The 13075-nt window shown below is 36.6% G+C and overlaps 1 protein-coding gene across 6 annotated transcripts in view; it reads left to right on the top strand.

Annotated features, from left to right (window-relative positions):
- The window catches only part of CUL3 (cullin 3), a 94446-nt gene that overhangs the window by 62648 nt on the left and 18723 nt on the right, over positions 1 to 13075 (top strand). For all 6 annotated transcript variants that reach the window (XM_042950319.1, XM_042950317.1, XM_042950318.1 and 3 more), the window contains 6 exons: positions 807 to 921; positions 2888 to 3116; positions 7723 to 7868; positions 8852 to 9028; positions 10248 to 10418; positions 11053 to 11160. In XM_042950319.1, coding sequence (XP_042806253.1) covers positions 807 to 921; positions 2888 to 3116; positions 7723 to 7868; positions 8852 to 9028; positions 10248 to 10418; positions 11053 to 11160 — 946 coding nt within the window. The remainder of the gene's footprint in view (positions 1 to 806; positions 922 to 2887; positions 3117 to 7722; positions 7869 to 8851; positions 9029 to 10247; positions 10419 to 11052; positions 11161 to 13075) is intronic.

Here is a 13075-nt window from a genome sequence, read left to right as displayed (position 1 = left end):
AGCCTCTATTTAATTTACTTTTAAAAAAGCAAATCAGCCATTAGTCTTCCCTTTTTATTTTTCATTTATTTTTTTTCATGCTGGCATTTGGTTCTTTTTTGCTGTGTGATAACTTTTTTGTTTCTTCTCTTTGTCTTTTTCTTTAAAAGGCTCTCTAGCTTTCATTCTTAACATATTTGAAGAAAAATGTTGAACATAGTCTACAATGACTAAGAAATACTGTACTCCTTCTGTTAAGTCACATTCCCTCCCCCTTTCTTACATGATTGCAGCCCAGTTTTTGTGACACTGCAGTTAAGAGTGGCTTGAAACATACAAGATTGCGTTCTCTGTTTCTCTGTATTCAGAGAAGCTATCAGAGGAAGACTTGTAAAGTTCTTTTTATTTCGGCTCGGGTGCTTGATCAGAATTGCCCGGAAGCCATTTGGTACAAAAAAATTATAATGCCTGTGAGTAGCTGTGTGTTGTGCCCGAGTCAAGTAACTTCTCCTGCCTGCTTTCTCATAGTCTTTTTATGTTCGGTATTTTTACATAAACAGGAATATTTAGACATTTTAGACATGTTTTCTTGCAGATTTTAAGGTTATAACAATGTGAGAACAACCTGAGATCAGTAGCTGTACAGTCAAGATACGCTTTCCAATTACAATGACTCCACATCCTTAGGTATAATAAGTTGCTTATGGGAGACGGGTCACTTTGATTTAAAACATGTTCTCAAAGTCTTTGTAACAAGTTCTGTTAAGTTTTTTTACATGAATATTTAATGGAATTTGGTGATCAAGTGGTTTAACTTCTTTTGACAGGGGTGCGATAAGAAATGCTTGCCAGATGTTAATGATTTTAGGTCTCGAAGGACGATCCGTCTATGAAGAAGATTTTGAAGCTCCTTTTTTGGAAATGTCTGCAGAATTTTTTCAGGTAATCAGTGAAGATCTAAATAAATGCTCTTTGAAGATGTTCTCAAAGTTACTGAGTACAGTTACTGATTTGAATATTTGACCTTTTTCTACTGAGGCCCTTTTGGGAAAGAGGGTACAAAAAATACTCTTTAGCGCACTTACTCCCCACCTACTCCCCATTCTCACGTTCCAGGGAAGGAACCCATTAAAGAAAAATTGAAGAGTGTGGACTCAGACACACGATTTTTTAAATTATGTGTAATGAAACATACAAACTTAGACATAACCTTAATATTTTATTATGTTTATATGTTACAAATTATTTACCATAAATACACAGGCAGTGCATCACTAATGAAGTCCCATTATTCAGTCTTTTGTGAATATAAGTTACTGGTAAAATAAGTATAGAAATACGCATGATCTCATGGCGTGCACACACACACATATATATATCTATGTATCTGTATATTTGTATCTTAAAAACTATTGATGAGGAAATTAGAGGTCGTAAGTATAACTGATAGAAACTTGCAGCAGTATATACCACCCAAAACCAACTGAATTGCTAAAAGTGAAGTTGAACTAGTACTAATTTGTAATGAAGTTACAAAATGGAAGGCAGTATTTTTATAAGATCGTGATAACCATGCATCCTCCTGAAAACCTCATTGCTAGTAGGAGCTTTAAGTCTGTTGTTAAAACAGACTTAGCTGAATACTAACTAAAAGTTTTTACTTCAGTAGGAGGCTTTTTAAAAAATAAATGAATACAAAGTTACAATAGTTCTTAATAGTTCAGTAGGTCATTCATAGGAGCCATTAGATGTATACAAAGATGGAAATGGTGAATTTTGGCATCCTTTACACATAAAGAATAGACTTGCTGCCTTTTTTGTTTGTTTGTTTGTTTGTTAAGTTAGTGTGTAGCCCATCAAGAAGACCTTTGTGGCCTGCACTGGTGAGCCTGGACCGTGCTTTATGAACTATTAATTTCATAATGTAGGAAACAGTTTCTATTTTCTAAGAATGCAGCAACTCATTCTAGATATTTTTGACCTGTGCATTCGTTTTAATTCCCTTTGTTACATTGTCGACATACCAAGAGAAGATTAATCATCAAGATTCCCAGATGTGCTGCAGTAATGTGTACGCATGTATATATATACGTAGTACATACTGTTGTTAACAGTGAGTGGAAAGATGGTCTTACCTGGAGTTTCATTTGGTGTGTTAATGTCTATTCTTAGAAACTTGATTGTTTTCAAGGACTAAAACTACTTTTTGTCAAAAAGTGGAACGTGTTACTGAATTTTATACATGGTTTATATCAGCATGTCTTCTGATTTGTGATTCTTAGATGTGTTTGTTAATCCTCCTATCAAATAGGTTAAAATCACCTGGGTTAACATTTATAATTTAGTGGAACTTCGGTAAGGCTGGTGTTAGCAGACAAGTTTAAGAGTTACATAAAAGCTCTGTTTCTCAATCATAAGTTTATAGACACATGCGCGCGCACACACACATGTACATAATACACACACCCACTCCTTTGAGACTGGGAGTGGGTGGCAGTTGGACTTTAGTAACTAGCAGTGTGTGAGCAAAACTGTATGATAAACATGAAAAATCCTTATAGGCATAATTTATACACATTAAAACAAATCAGAGAAGAATTTCCTACTCTGACTTGGGGTCAGATGCTCCGTTCTGTACTTTTGACCCTTACTACCATTTGCTCACTTTTTCTGTTATTGGAGGTGTATTGGCAAAGTTTGAAAACACTGATTAAGGATAATGTATTGATTTTTCTTCTGTAATCAGTGCTTTAAAGGATGTAATTCAGCCATGGGGGTACGTGTGATAAGAAACTACATAAAATGTCAATAGTGCTAATGATATTTAGATTGTAGAAACCCACTTAAAAGCAGAAACGCATTTTGCTTCTACATTTAAAAACAAAAAAGTCATGTTTCTTATTTGCAGATGGAAAGCCAGAAATTTTTAGCAGAAAACAGTGCTTCAGTATATATAAAGAAAGTAGAAGCTAGAATTAATGAAGAAATAGAACGGGTGATGCACTGCCTTGACAAATCAACCGAAGAGCCAATAGTAAAGGTGGTTGAGAGGGAACTCATTTCCAAGCACATGAAAACTATAGTAGAAATGGAGAATTCTGGGCTAGTACATATGCTGAAAAATGGAAAGACAGAAGGTAAGCATCAGCAATTGAAAAATAATTAAATGTTTATAGTTCTACCAGGATTTTAGTAATTTTTTTTTTTTGTTTTGCTATAATGAAAGTAGATTATGAATGTCAGTTTTCAAGTTGTGTGTGTCATTAATGTATCAACTGCTGTTACTTTGATAGGATTTAACAGGAAAGCTCTACACTTACTAATGTGGATTTTCGGTGTCTCTTTTAATTAAATGGCTTTTTTTCTCTCTCTTTCATCTTAGTCTCCCTCGTTTTTTGTGTTTTTCTTAACCCAGAAGTCTGTGTTATTGGTGAGACCAATGAGGTCCTCTGTTACTGTCCTTTTTATATACAAGGGAGTTGGACTGTCTCCATTGCCACGTACTCTCTCGTTTTTGTGATTCTTTTAAAATCTGACATTCCAATCATAAAATTTGTATAGGCTTTCCTTTGGGAGTTAGTTGTGATAAGGGTGTTGAAAATGCAAAAATTATGTGTGTTTCATGTGACATTTTAGATAAATGAGTAGACTGGTTTTGAGAACTCCAGAGTTACAGACTTCAGAGAAAGGAAAATTGCATAAAAGTGAAAGCACAGTTTTGAGATAACTGTAGCATTTATTCTTGTTGGCTATTTCCCCCCTTTTTTTTTTCAAATTTTTTTAAATGTTTATTCATTTTTGAGAGACAGAGACAGAGCAGGAGTGGGGTGGGGGGGTGGGCAGAGAGAGGGAAGTAAAGAATCTGAAGTAGGCTCTGAGCTGTCAGCACAGAGCCCATCACAGGGCTCGAACTCATGGACCACGAGATCATGACCTGAGCTGAAGTCAGACGTTCAACCAACTGAGCCACCCAGGTGCCTCTACCCTTTTTTTCCTGAAAACAATATTTTGTGATAAGTACCTTAGGAGAAATCATAAATAAAAGAATAACAGTCATGTTGTCCTTATTTTTAATTTCTGAAGTTTTACTTAAAACTATGACTTTAGGAATCACTAATATGCTGTTAAAAAATAGGGGTGCCTGGGTGGCTCAGTCAGTTAAACGTCCGACTTCAGCTCAGGTCTTGATCTTGTGGTCCGTGAGTTCGAGCCCCGCGTTGGGCTCTGTACCGTACTGACAGCTCAGAGCCTGGAGCCTGCTTCAGAATCTGTGTCTCCCTCTCTGCCCCTCCCCCACTTGCACTCGCTTGCCCTCTCTCTCAAAAATAAACATTAAAAAAAATAAACATGGTACTCTTGGTATTTTCCTGTTTCTTAGATGATCTCTTAGCAGTATTTTAGCCAGCTTACTTATTACAAAAGAAACACATACTCCCTCAAGGTTGTAAGCTTGCAGGGAATGAAAACAATATTTAAGTGAATCACTTAAAACAGAGGTAGGTATAAGAGGAGAGAAAAGTAAGGTGGTAGGAAAGGAAGTTGTTTTCTGTGCTGCCTTCAAGTGTAATTCTTGCTTTCTGTTTTGAGATGCTTATATTTCTATATATTTCTTTCTGAAAGTTGTATGTAAATTTGTTGTTTTTATTAAACCAGAGAAAAGATGCTTCTGGTAAACCTTTTCTTTTGTAAAAGACAAAAAAAAAAAATCATTTTTAAATTATGTTTGTCATGTTTTCTAAACTAAGCTATCCCTGGATGTCTAAAGTCTAAGTCAAGGGCTGGCAAACTTTTTTGTAAAAGGCCCATACAGTAAACTACTCCTCTCTGTTGTAATAGTGAGAAAGTAGGCATAGACAGTAACACAAATGGATTAACTTGACTGTGTTCCTATGAAACACTGATTTTTTTTTTTTTTTCCAACCACTTAAAAATGTAGAAACCATTTTTAGTTCATGAGATGCACAAAAATGGACAGTGGGCTGTATTTGGTTCAGGGGCTATAGTTCGACAAACCCTGATCTAAATGCTCATCTAGAGTTAGTGTTTTCTTGTCTACCCTGGGGGAAGGTGGGAGAGGGTGAACTAAATTGGCTGGAGAGTAGAGCTTAGGAAGTGTTTGATGGAGAGGTTGTTGGGCATACCTAAATTACAGTATCTCTGAAATCTGCATGGAGACGTGTTAAAGGCATTAAGTATGCCTGACAACATGGCAAGTGCTTAATAAGTACATAAATGAAGAAATATCAGAATACTAACCATAGTTCTCTAGTACTTAATGTTTTTAGCAAGTAAACAGCTATCTGTGATTGTAAATTAAATTTTAAAACGCTGGCTTCAATTTTTTCAGCTTCCCACTAGGAACCTAATTGCAAAATGTCTTCATTGTGTTAGGCCCTCCTCTGGAGCAGTAAGTCAAGAATATGTCAGAGGCACAACTTAACCGTTATGAAGCCAAGCATCTCATAAATCAGAAAGTGAAACAGCTTTCTGACCATGAATGGAGGCTGAATTGGATTGGCTATTAGATGCAGATAGCTCTATGAAATTTAAATTCAAATAGCACTTCATTTTACTAAGTTTGTACAAAAACGTTTGATTTTTGAATGCCCAAGTATTTTTAATTTTCTCTTTCACGTTACCCACTACACCATACATTTATATATGGTGAATTCAATACAATGAAATTGTATTAATTTCCATACAGTTAAATATGCAACATATAATTGAGCAAAACTGTAACAACAGAGGAACAAAATAGACAAGTCGGGAACCATTTTGTTAGAGATGGGTTTGACATGCCAAATTTACTATAGTAAATCTCCATAAATTACTGTGCGTTTTTATTTTTTAATTAAAAAAATTTTTTTTTACATTTGTTTATTTTTGAGAGACAGAGCACTAGTTGGGGGAGGGGCAGAGAGAGAGAGAGAGACAGAATCCAAAGCAGGCTCCAGGCTCTGAGTTGTCAGCACAGAGCCCAACGTGGGGCTTGAACTCACAAACCGTGAGATCATAACCTGAGCCGAAGTCGGACGCTTAACCGACTGAGCCACGCAGGCGCCCCAACTGTTGCATTTTTAATACCTGTTTTTAACATGGGAAATTTGGATGTAATTTATGCCAAATGTGAGAAACTGTAAGATTTGCTGTGTGAAGATGACTTTGGACGTGTATTATTGCTGAAAACTTAGTGTTTAATAAAACTTGATTTTGAAAGTCTCTGAAACAAATTTTAGAAGCCCTTTTTTTCTAAAATTTGCTTCTAAGTATTTCTCAAATACGAAAAACTTCAGTATTAGGATCTAAATTATAGCCTGTCTGTCAAGCTTGGCCCACCAGCAGTCTGATTAGAGACCCCCCCATCAAAAGAAAAATAACGTTTTATTGCTTATGAAAACTACATAAATTTTTAGATATCAGTGTCCATAAATAAAGTTTTATGGGAACACAGTCATGCCCATTTATTTGTGTGTTATATGTGGCTTCTTTCTTGTTACAGTGGCAGAACTGAAGTAGTTGCAAGAGAGACCATATGGCCCACGAGTCTATAAAATATTTACTGTCTGGCACTTTCCAGAAAAAAATTTCCCAGCCCCCGATCTAGAAGCTGCTATTCTAACTTCCATTTCAAAAGTTCTTGATGATAAAACTTTTTTTATATTATTGTACAGTCCTTACACTTAGAGTCTCCCAGTAAGTTTCAGAGAAACCCCAGACATACGGGAAACAAAGCATTTTACCTCCACATTTTTTTTTAATGTTTATTTATTTTTGAGAGAGCATGAGCAGGGGAGGGGCACAGAGAGAGGGAGACACAGAATCCAAAGCAGGCTCCAGGCTCTGAGCTGTCAGCACTGAGCCTGATGTGGGGCTTGAACTCACTAGCCGTGAGATCATGACCTGAGCCAAAGTTGGGCACTTAACCAAGACTGAGCCACCCAGGCGCCCCTACCTCCACATTTTGATCTTGTGAAAAATGATATACAAAATGGACAGAGTCCAGAACTTTCATTCTAAATAAAAACAATATAGTGACATACCAAGTTTTAAAATACAAGTATTGGCCTAGGACATCCCCTGGAAAATGTTAGGGATTGTTTTGAGGAAAATACTAAGGAATAGGAACATATAAAACTATAAATATCATATACACTTTACCATGGTGTGTAATGAAATAAATCCTAGTATAGTTTATTTTATTTTATTTTATTTTGTTTTGTTTTATTTTATTTTAATTATCATGTTATTGTTTGAACTTTGAGATAGACATACCTAAAAATATCTGTAAGACTTTTCATTGGTTCTTATTATGTTGACTACTAATTAATCCATAAAGTTATCCTTAAAGTTATCCTTTTGATAGACATTTCATAGTATATGATGGGGTTCTAGATTAGACTTGTATAGGAACTCAAAATTACAGTTTTCTTTTTTTTGTGGCTTTCTTATTACACTGTATAGGCATATTCCATGTAAACTGAAATTTGCTGAGACATCTTATTAATGCTCTCAAAGCATCTTATCTGAAAGCTGTATTTCATAAATTGCAATAATAACCATTAGCCAGCCTAATTTTTTTTTTCCTTTTGTCTATTTTGCTGGATGTTTTCTCGTAATTTTTCGCATGGTCAGCGAGTAGTAGTGATAAGCTTCTTTAAGTTTCACAAATCAGAATGAACAGAGATTCACATTTTTTCCCTTAATCTTTAATGTAGCCGATTTTTATGTTCTTTCTGATTGCAGACCTCGCTTGCATGTACAAGTTATTTAGTCGCGTGCCAAATGGCTTGAAAACAATGTGTGAGTGTATGAGTTCCTATTTGAGGGAGCAGGGTAAAGCCCTTGTTTCTGAGGAAGGAGAAGGAAAGAATCCTGTTGACTATATCCAGGTGAGTGAATACAGCAGAATCTCTGTATGTTTGTAGTAACTTGACACCTGCTAATAGAAAGGTCACTTTTACTGGGGCGCCTGGGTGGCTCAGTCGGTTGAGCGTCTGACTTCGGCTCAGGTCATGATCTCACAGTCCATGAGTTCAAGCCCCGTGTCGGGCTCTGTGCTGACAGCTCAGAGCCTGGAGCCTGCTTCAGATTCTGTGTCTCCCTCTCTCTCTGCCCGTCCCCTGCTCATGCTCTCTCTTTCTGTCAAAAAAATAAACAAACATAAAAAAAAAAATTAAAAAAGAAAGGTCACTTTTACTAAGCTGTATGTATTACGTGTTTTTTTACCTTCATTGTCCCAGTGGAAAAGTATGTCTACTTCTCCTAAATAGTTTAGAATTTTGCAAAGTGTGTATATTTATATCTGGGAACCGAACTCAGCGGCTGCTTTTCATTTATTAATTAACCTGCTTGTTGAAGGTCTTATTTACATGGTCTCAAGAATGAAAGTTACTACTTTTTCCTATGCTTCAGTGTTCACACTCCAGGTATTAGAAAAAATAACTTCTCAATTAAATCCTTTTTGTTCTAAAATGTTTTCTTCTAAGCAATACTGTGAATAAATTATGCCTCAGGTTTTTCATGTTTCAGTATAAATAACCAGCTTTTTTTGGTGCGTTTTTAAAGCTGATTTTCTTGGGCTGTATCCATTCAGTCAGGACAGGGAAGGATGAGGAGAAGCGGTGCAGAAGCTCTTAGACGTCTTTGGTAGAGTGATACGTGAATAGCAAACAGGCTGCTCCCTCATGGCTGACATTTTGAATACAGGCTTAGATCTAGGCTTGAAAATAATAATATGGAACCTGTAAGTTTAACACTGAGCGCACACATTTGTAGCCCGCAAACTTAAGGCACACATACCTGATCGTATGTGTCTTGTTTATAGAAAAAAATTATTATGATGTATCCTGATTTCTTTGTTTTTATTTGGAAGGGCTTATTGGATCTGAAGAGTAGGTTTGATCGCTTCCTCCAGGAATCGTTCAATAATGACCGGCTCTTTAAACAAACTATTGCGGGTGACTTTGAGTATTTTCTCAACCTCAACTCCAGGTCCCCTGAATACCTCTCATTATTTATTGATGATAAGCTGAAAAAGGGAGTCAAAGGGGTAAGTATTAATGCATTTGAAAACACATGAAATTTTATTTCTAGATTTAAAATTGTATACAAAATTAGGAACTACAAAATAGAAAATTAGGGAATTTTGTAGACATAAAATTAAGCCTAGCCCTTTGCTGTGCTTAAATGTGTGCTGTGATCTTTGAAAAGGATTGCTTAAGGTATTTGAAATGGTCCAAAGTCCTTTGACATTTCACTTAATGTATAATTTATACCAAAACCAAACAACTACATAGTCACAGTTGTTAAACAGTCTTTATAGACTATGAGGGTTAGATACGCTGTAGAGATGAGAGGCGACTAGAAGACCGCACTGTTCATAGCTTGGGATGTTGCTGTTGTCACCTTGGCCTGGGTGTTGTGTATCCAACAACTCTTGGATGCCTAGAATTTGAAGGAATAGATTAGAATAGCTATCAGAAAGTAGTTTGAGAGCCTTTATTATATATCAGTCTTATTATATTATATATAATTATATATGCTTATTATATCAAGCATATTGTTGTCACACATACTTTTTAGTGTCACACACTAAAAAGTGTCACACACTTTTTAACTTCTTCTTAGAATTTGTGAGGCAAAAGGGAAAAGCAATAAATGCAGGTTTTCCAAGCAGCTATAACGGAAGAACAGACAAGAGGAAGATCACCATAGGAAAGACCATTTCGTCTTCCATATTTTTTAAATATATGCTTAATTGGCTATAATAGCATCTTACCCTTACTTAAAAGATGAGGGCAGGGGCCTTTTTAGTTTTTGAGCTACAGCCAATTATTACCCTTCTGCTTGCACGATTGAGATTTTGAATGAGCTTGCATCAAAATACCTGTCTTTTGCCCATATAAATCTCTGCCTAAATACTATGGAAAAGCATTGTAGTATTCTTTTTTGTGATTAGAATTTCATTTCATTTGTTCTCAGTCATCCTTTACTGCAGCCATTATCACCTCATTGCTGCATTCAGTGGTAGCCCTCTAGGGAGGGGAAAGAACTCTGCCCTGGCCCCTGAACTGTGCTACACTAGATGAGGACTTAAGAATGGGGCTGCTCTGAAGGAGGAGGCACTTCTCCAGCTGGGTCCCTCCTTCTGACATCTCTCAACCAGCCTACATTTGTTATCAGTCTTATAACTGCAGATGAACTGTGGTGCGATTTTTGTAGAACTAAAATTTTATAATTACTAAATTGTCTTTTAATTGATTTTGCAGCTAACAGAACAGGAAGTAGAAACAATATTGGATAAGGCAATGGTCCTTTTTAGGTTTATGCAAGAAAAAGATGTATTTGAACGTTATTATAAACAACACTTGGCAAGGAGACTTCTCACAAATAAAAGTGTTTCTGATGACTCTGAAAAAAATATGATATCTAAGTTAAAGGTAAGGTGTATATATAAACTGGAATGATGTGCACCTAACTAATGTTTGTTATGTGATTGAACGCCAACATGCGGTTAGAAAATGTTTAATTGATGTAAAATATTTCTGTAAATTAATAAAGCTAGATGTTTTACAGCAGATTGCACTTAGATTTGCTTAGGTTCTGAGACATTCAGAGTTTGCTGAAATTTCTCTTGGTGTGGCAGGATACATTCATGGAGATGTGGGGGAGGATTAGTGCAAGGGAAATACTAAAAAGAGTATCACTGTGTAGTTTCATTTTCACAAAGTGCAGTTCATAGACCACCTGTACTCATATCGCCTGGGGTGCCTGTTAAAAATGTAGAGTGCTGGTCCCTACCTTTGATGAGGTGTATTGGAATCTCCGAAAGAGTCTGGGAACCTGCATTTTATTCGTGGGTTATTCTTAAATACACCGTTCTTAAATCCGCTAAAGTTGGGTGCCCACAGGCATAGAGCAACTATTGGAAAGGTTTAGAAAGGATGTCAGTAACGTGGAAGAATTTTTGTACGTTCGCTCATAGAAAACTCCATGGTTAATTTATTTCTTTGCACATTTGCTGATAGAAAAATCCATGGTTTATTTGTGCATATTTGTGTTTTTCTTCCACAGACTGAATGCGGATGTCAGTTCACATCAAAACTGGAAGGAATGTTTCGGGATATGAGCATCTCAAACACAACTATGGATGAATTCAGGCAGCATCTACAGGCAACTGGGGTAAGATTCTCCATTAATTTCTACTTGTATGTGTGTATCTGTGTGAAGTCTTTTGTAATGGGCATTTTCATCCATGTATCAGATAACTGCTGGTGTCATTTCTTCAAATGTTGTTAGTGGCAACATTTGTATTGTCTGTGCATACTTTAAAGATCATTTTCTGCCATATAAGCATTTTGTTAACTTACTGTTAAAGTAGGTTTTTCTTCCTCTTCTAAAATTTAGTTTATCCTCTCTCCTTGAAGGAGTGTTCTGAAACTTTGATAGAATGATTTCACTGTCGTAACCATTACAGGTTGTGGAAAGAATATGGGGCCTGGGCAAACTTGCTGAGTTTTACACTCTTCCTCTCACCTTACCCCCAGGATTGTGCTATCTTAGAATCGTTGCCTGACCTTCCTATACCTCAGTATTCTCATCCATAAGATCAGCATAAAGGGAGTCTGACATTCTCAGAGCCCCTAGGGAACGATCAAGAGTATAAAAATGCTGACATTAATGTGTTGTAAATGTGGTTTTGTATTGTGCCTCCTGGAAGACAGTAAAGCTGCAGCTTTAAACAGCTTTGGAGTCCGATGGGGTTTTTGTGAGGGTTTAATGAAGTTCAGAATTTTCTTTTTATTCTCTTTCTCTCCCCTCCCCTCCCCTCCCCTCCCCTCCCCTCCCCTCCCCTCCCCTCTGTTTTTCAGCTTCACCTTAAACTTTCCGTTTAGAGAAATCCACAGGTTTTCCCTTTTTTCTCAAGTGACCTTATACAACTTCGTAATTCAGACCTATGACAGCGGGGGCACCTGGGTGGCTCAGTCGGTTAATTGTCCGGCTTCAGCTCAGGTCATGTTCTCATGGTTCGTGAGTTCCAGCCCCGCATTGGGCTCTGTGCTGACAGCTCAGAGCCTGGAGCCTGTTTCAGATTCTGTGTCTCACTCTCTCAAAATTAAATAAACATTAAAAAAAAAAAAAAAAGACATAACAGCCATTTAAAAAATTTGGAGGTCATTTCCTCTGACATTTAGATATGAGACTATCACTTCTATTGGTCATCACAAGCCAAATTATATGAAAATACCTAATTCTATAGAAATGGACATTTATATATATTAAGGCATTCTGACTTAGAGGAACTTCTGGTCTCTCCCCATTATATATAGTTGTATGATTTGCCTCAAAGTTGATTGTGGAGAAGGGTTGAGAGCAGGAAAGATACAAGTCTGTGACAAATAGAAATTTGGTTGGGCAGGAACTGAATAATATTATCCTAGGTAGTTTTTTCTTTTTTAGATTATTTAGAGATTTATACTTAATTCTGATACACTAATATATTTTCATGAGATATAATTATTTTTCCTGTTTATTTTTTTTCTTCCACTAATCTTACACATATATTTTTTTAAACGTTTGCTTATTTTTGAGTAGGGGGCGGGCAGAGGGGAAGAGAGAGAATCTTAAGCAGGCTTCATGCCTAGTACAGAGCCCAGCGTAGGGCTCGATCCCACAATTCTGGGATCAATACCTGACCCAAAATCGGGAGTCACATGCTCAACAGCCTGAGCCACTCCGGCACTTCTCTTGTGTTTTTATTTTAAAAACTGAGAGACGGGCAGGAAAAACAGACTTGCTATTATATTTCTATTTGTTTATATCAGCAGGTTGTATCCTAACTCGTTAGCCGTTTCTGTTACTTCAGTCTCAGTACACTTGCCCTTGTCATGTACTGCTTTTGAATATACGGTGAATGTCTTCAAAATATTACTTACTAAGACAGCTAGGAAGAGGAGATGTAGACCACTAAGGGAATATTTCTTTGAGGTTCTTCCTTTTTTTCCCCTCACTTAATGAATAATTCATTAAATGCCTTCTATGCCAAGCACTGTTCTGGGCACTGGGTATACAGCAGAGAATGGAACAGACAAAATTC

Source organism: Panthera leo, chromosome C1, assembly GCF_018350215.1.
Source record: "Panthera leo isolate Ple1 chromosome C1, P.leo_Ple1_pat1.1, whole genome shotgun sequence".
Classification (NCBI taxonomy): Eukaryota; Metazoa; Chordata; class Mammalia; order Carnivora; family Felidae; genus Panthera; species Panthera leo.
The sequence above is the reverse complement of the archived record's forward strand: the minus strand, read 5'-3'. Positions and strand labels throughout refer to the sequence as shown.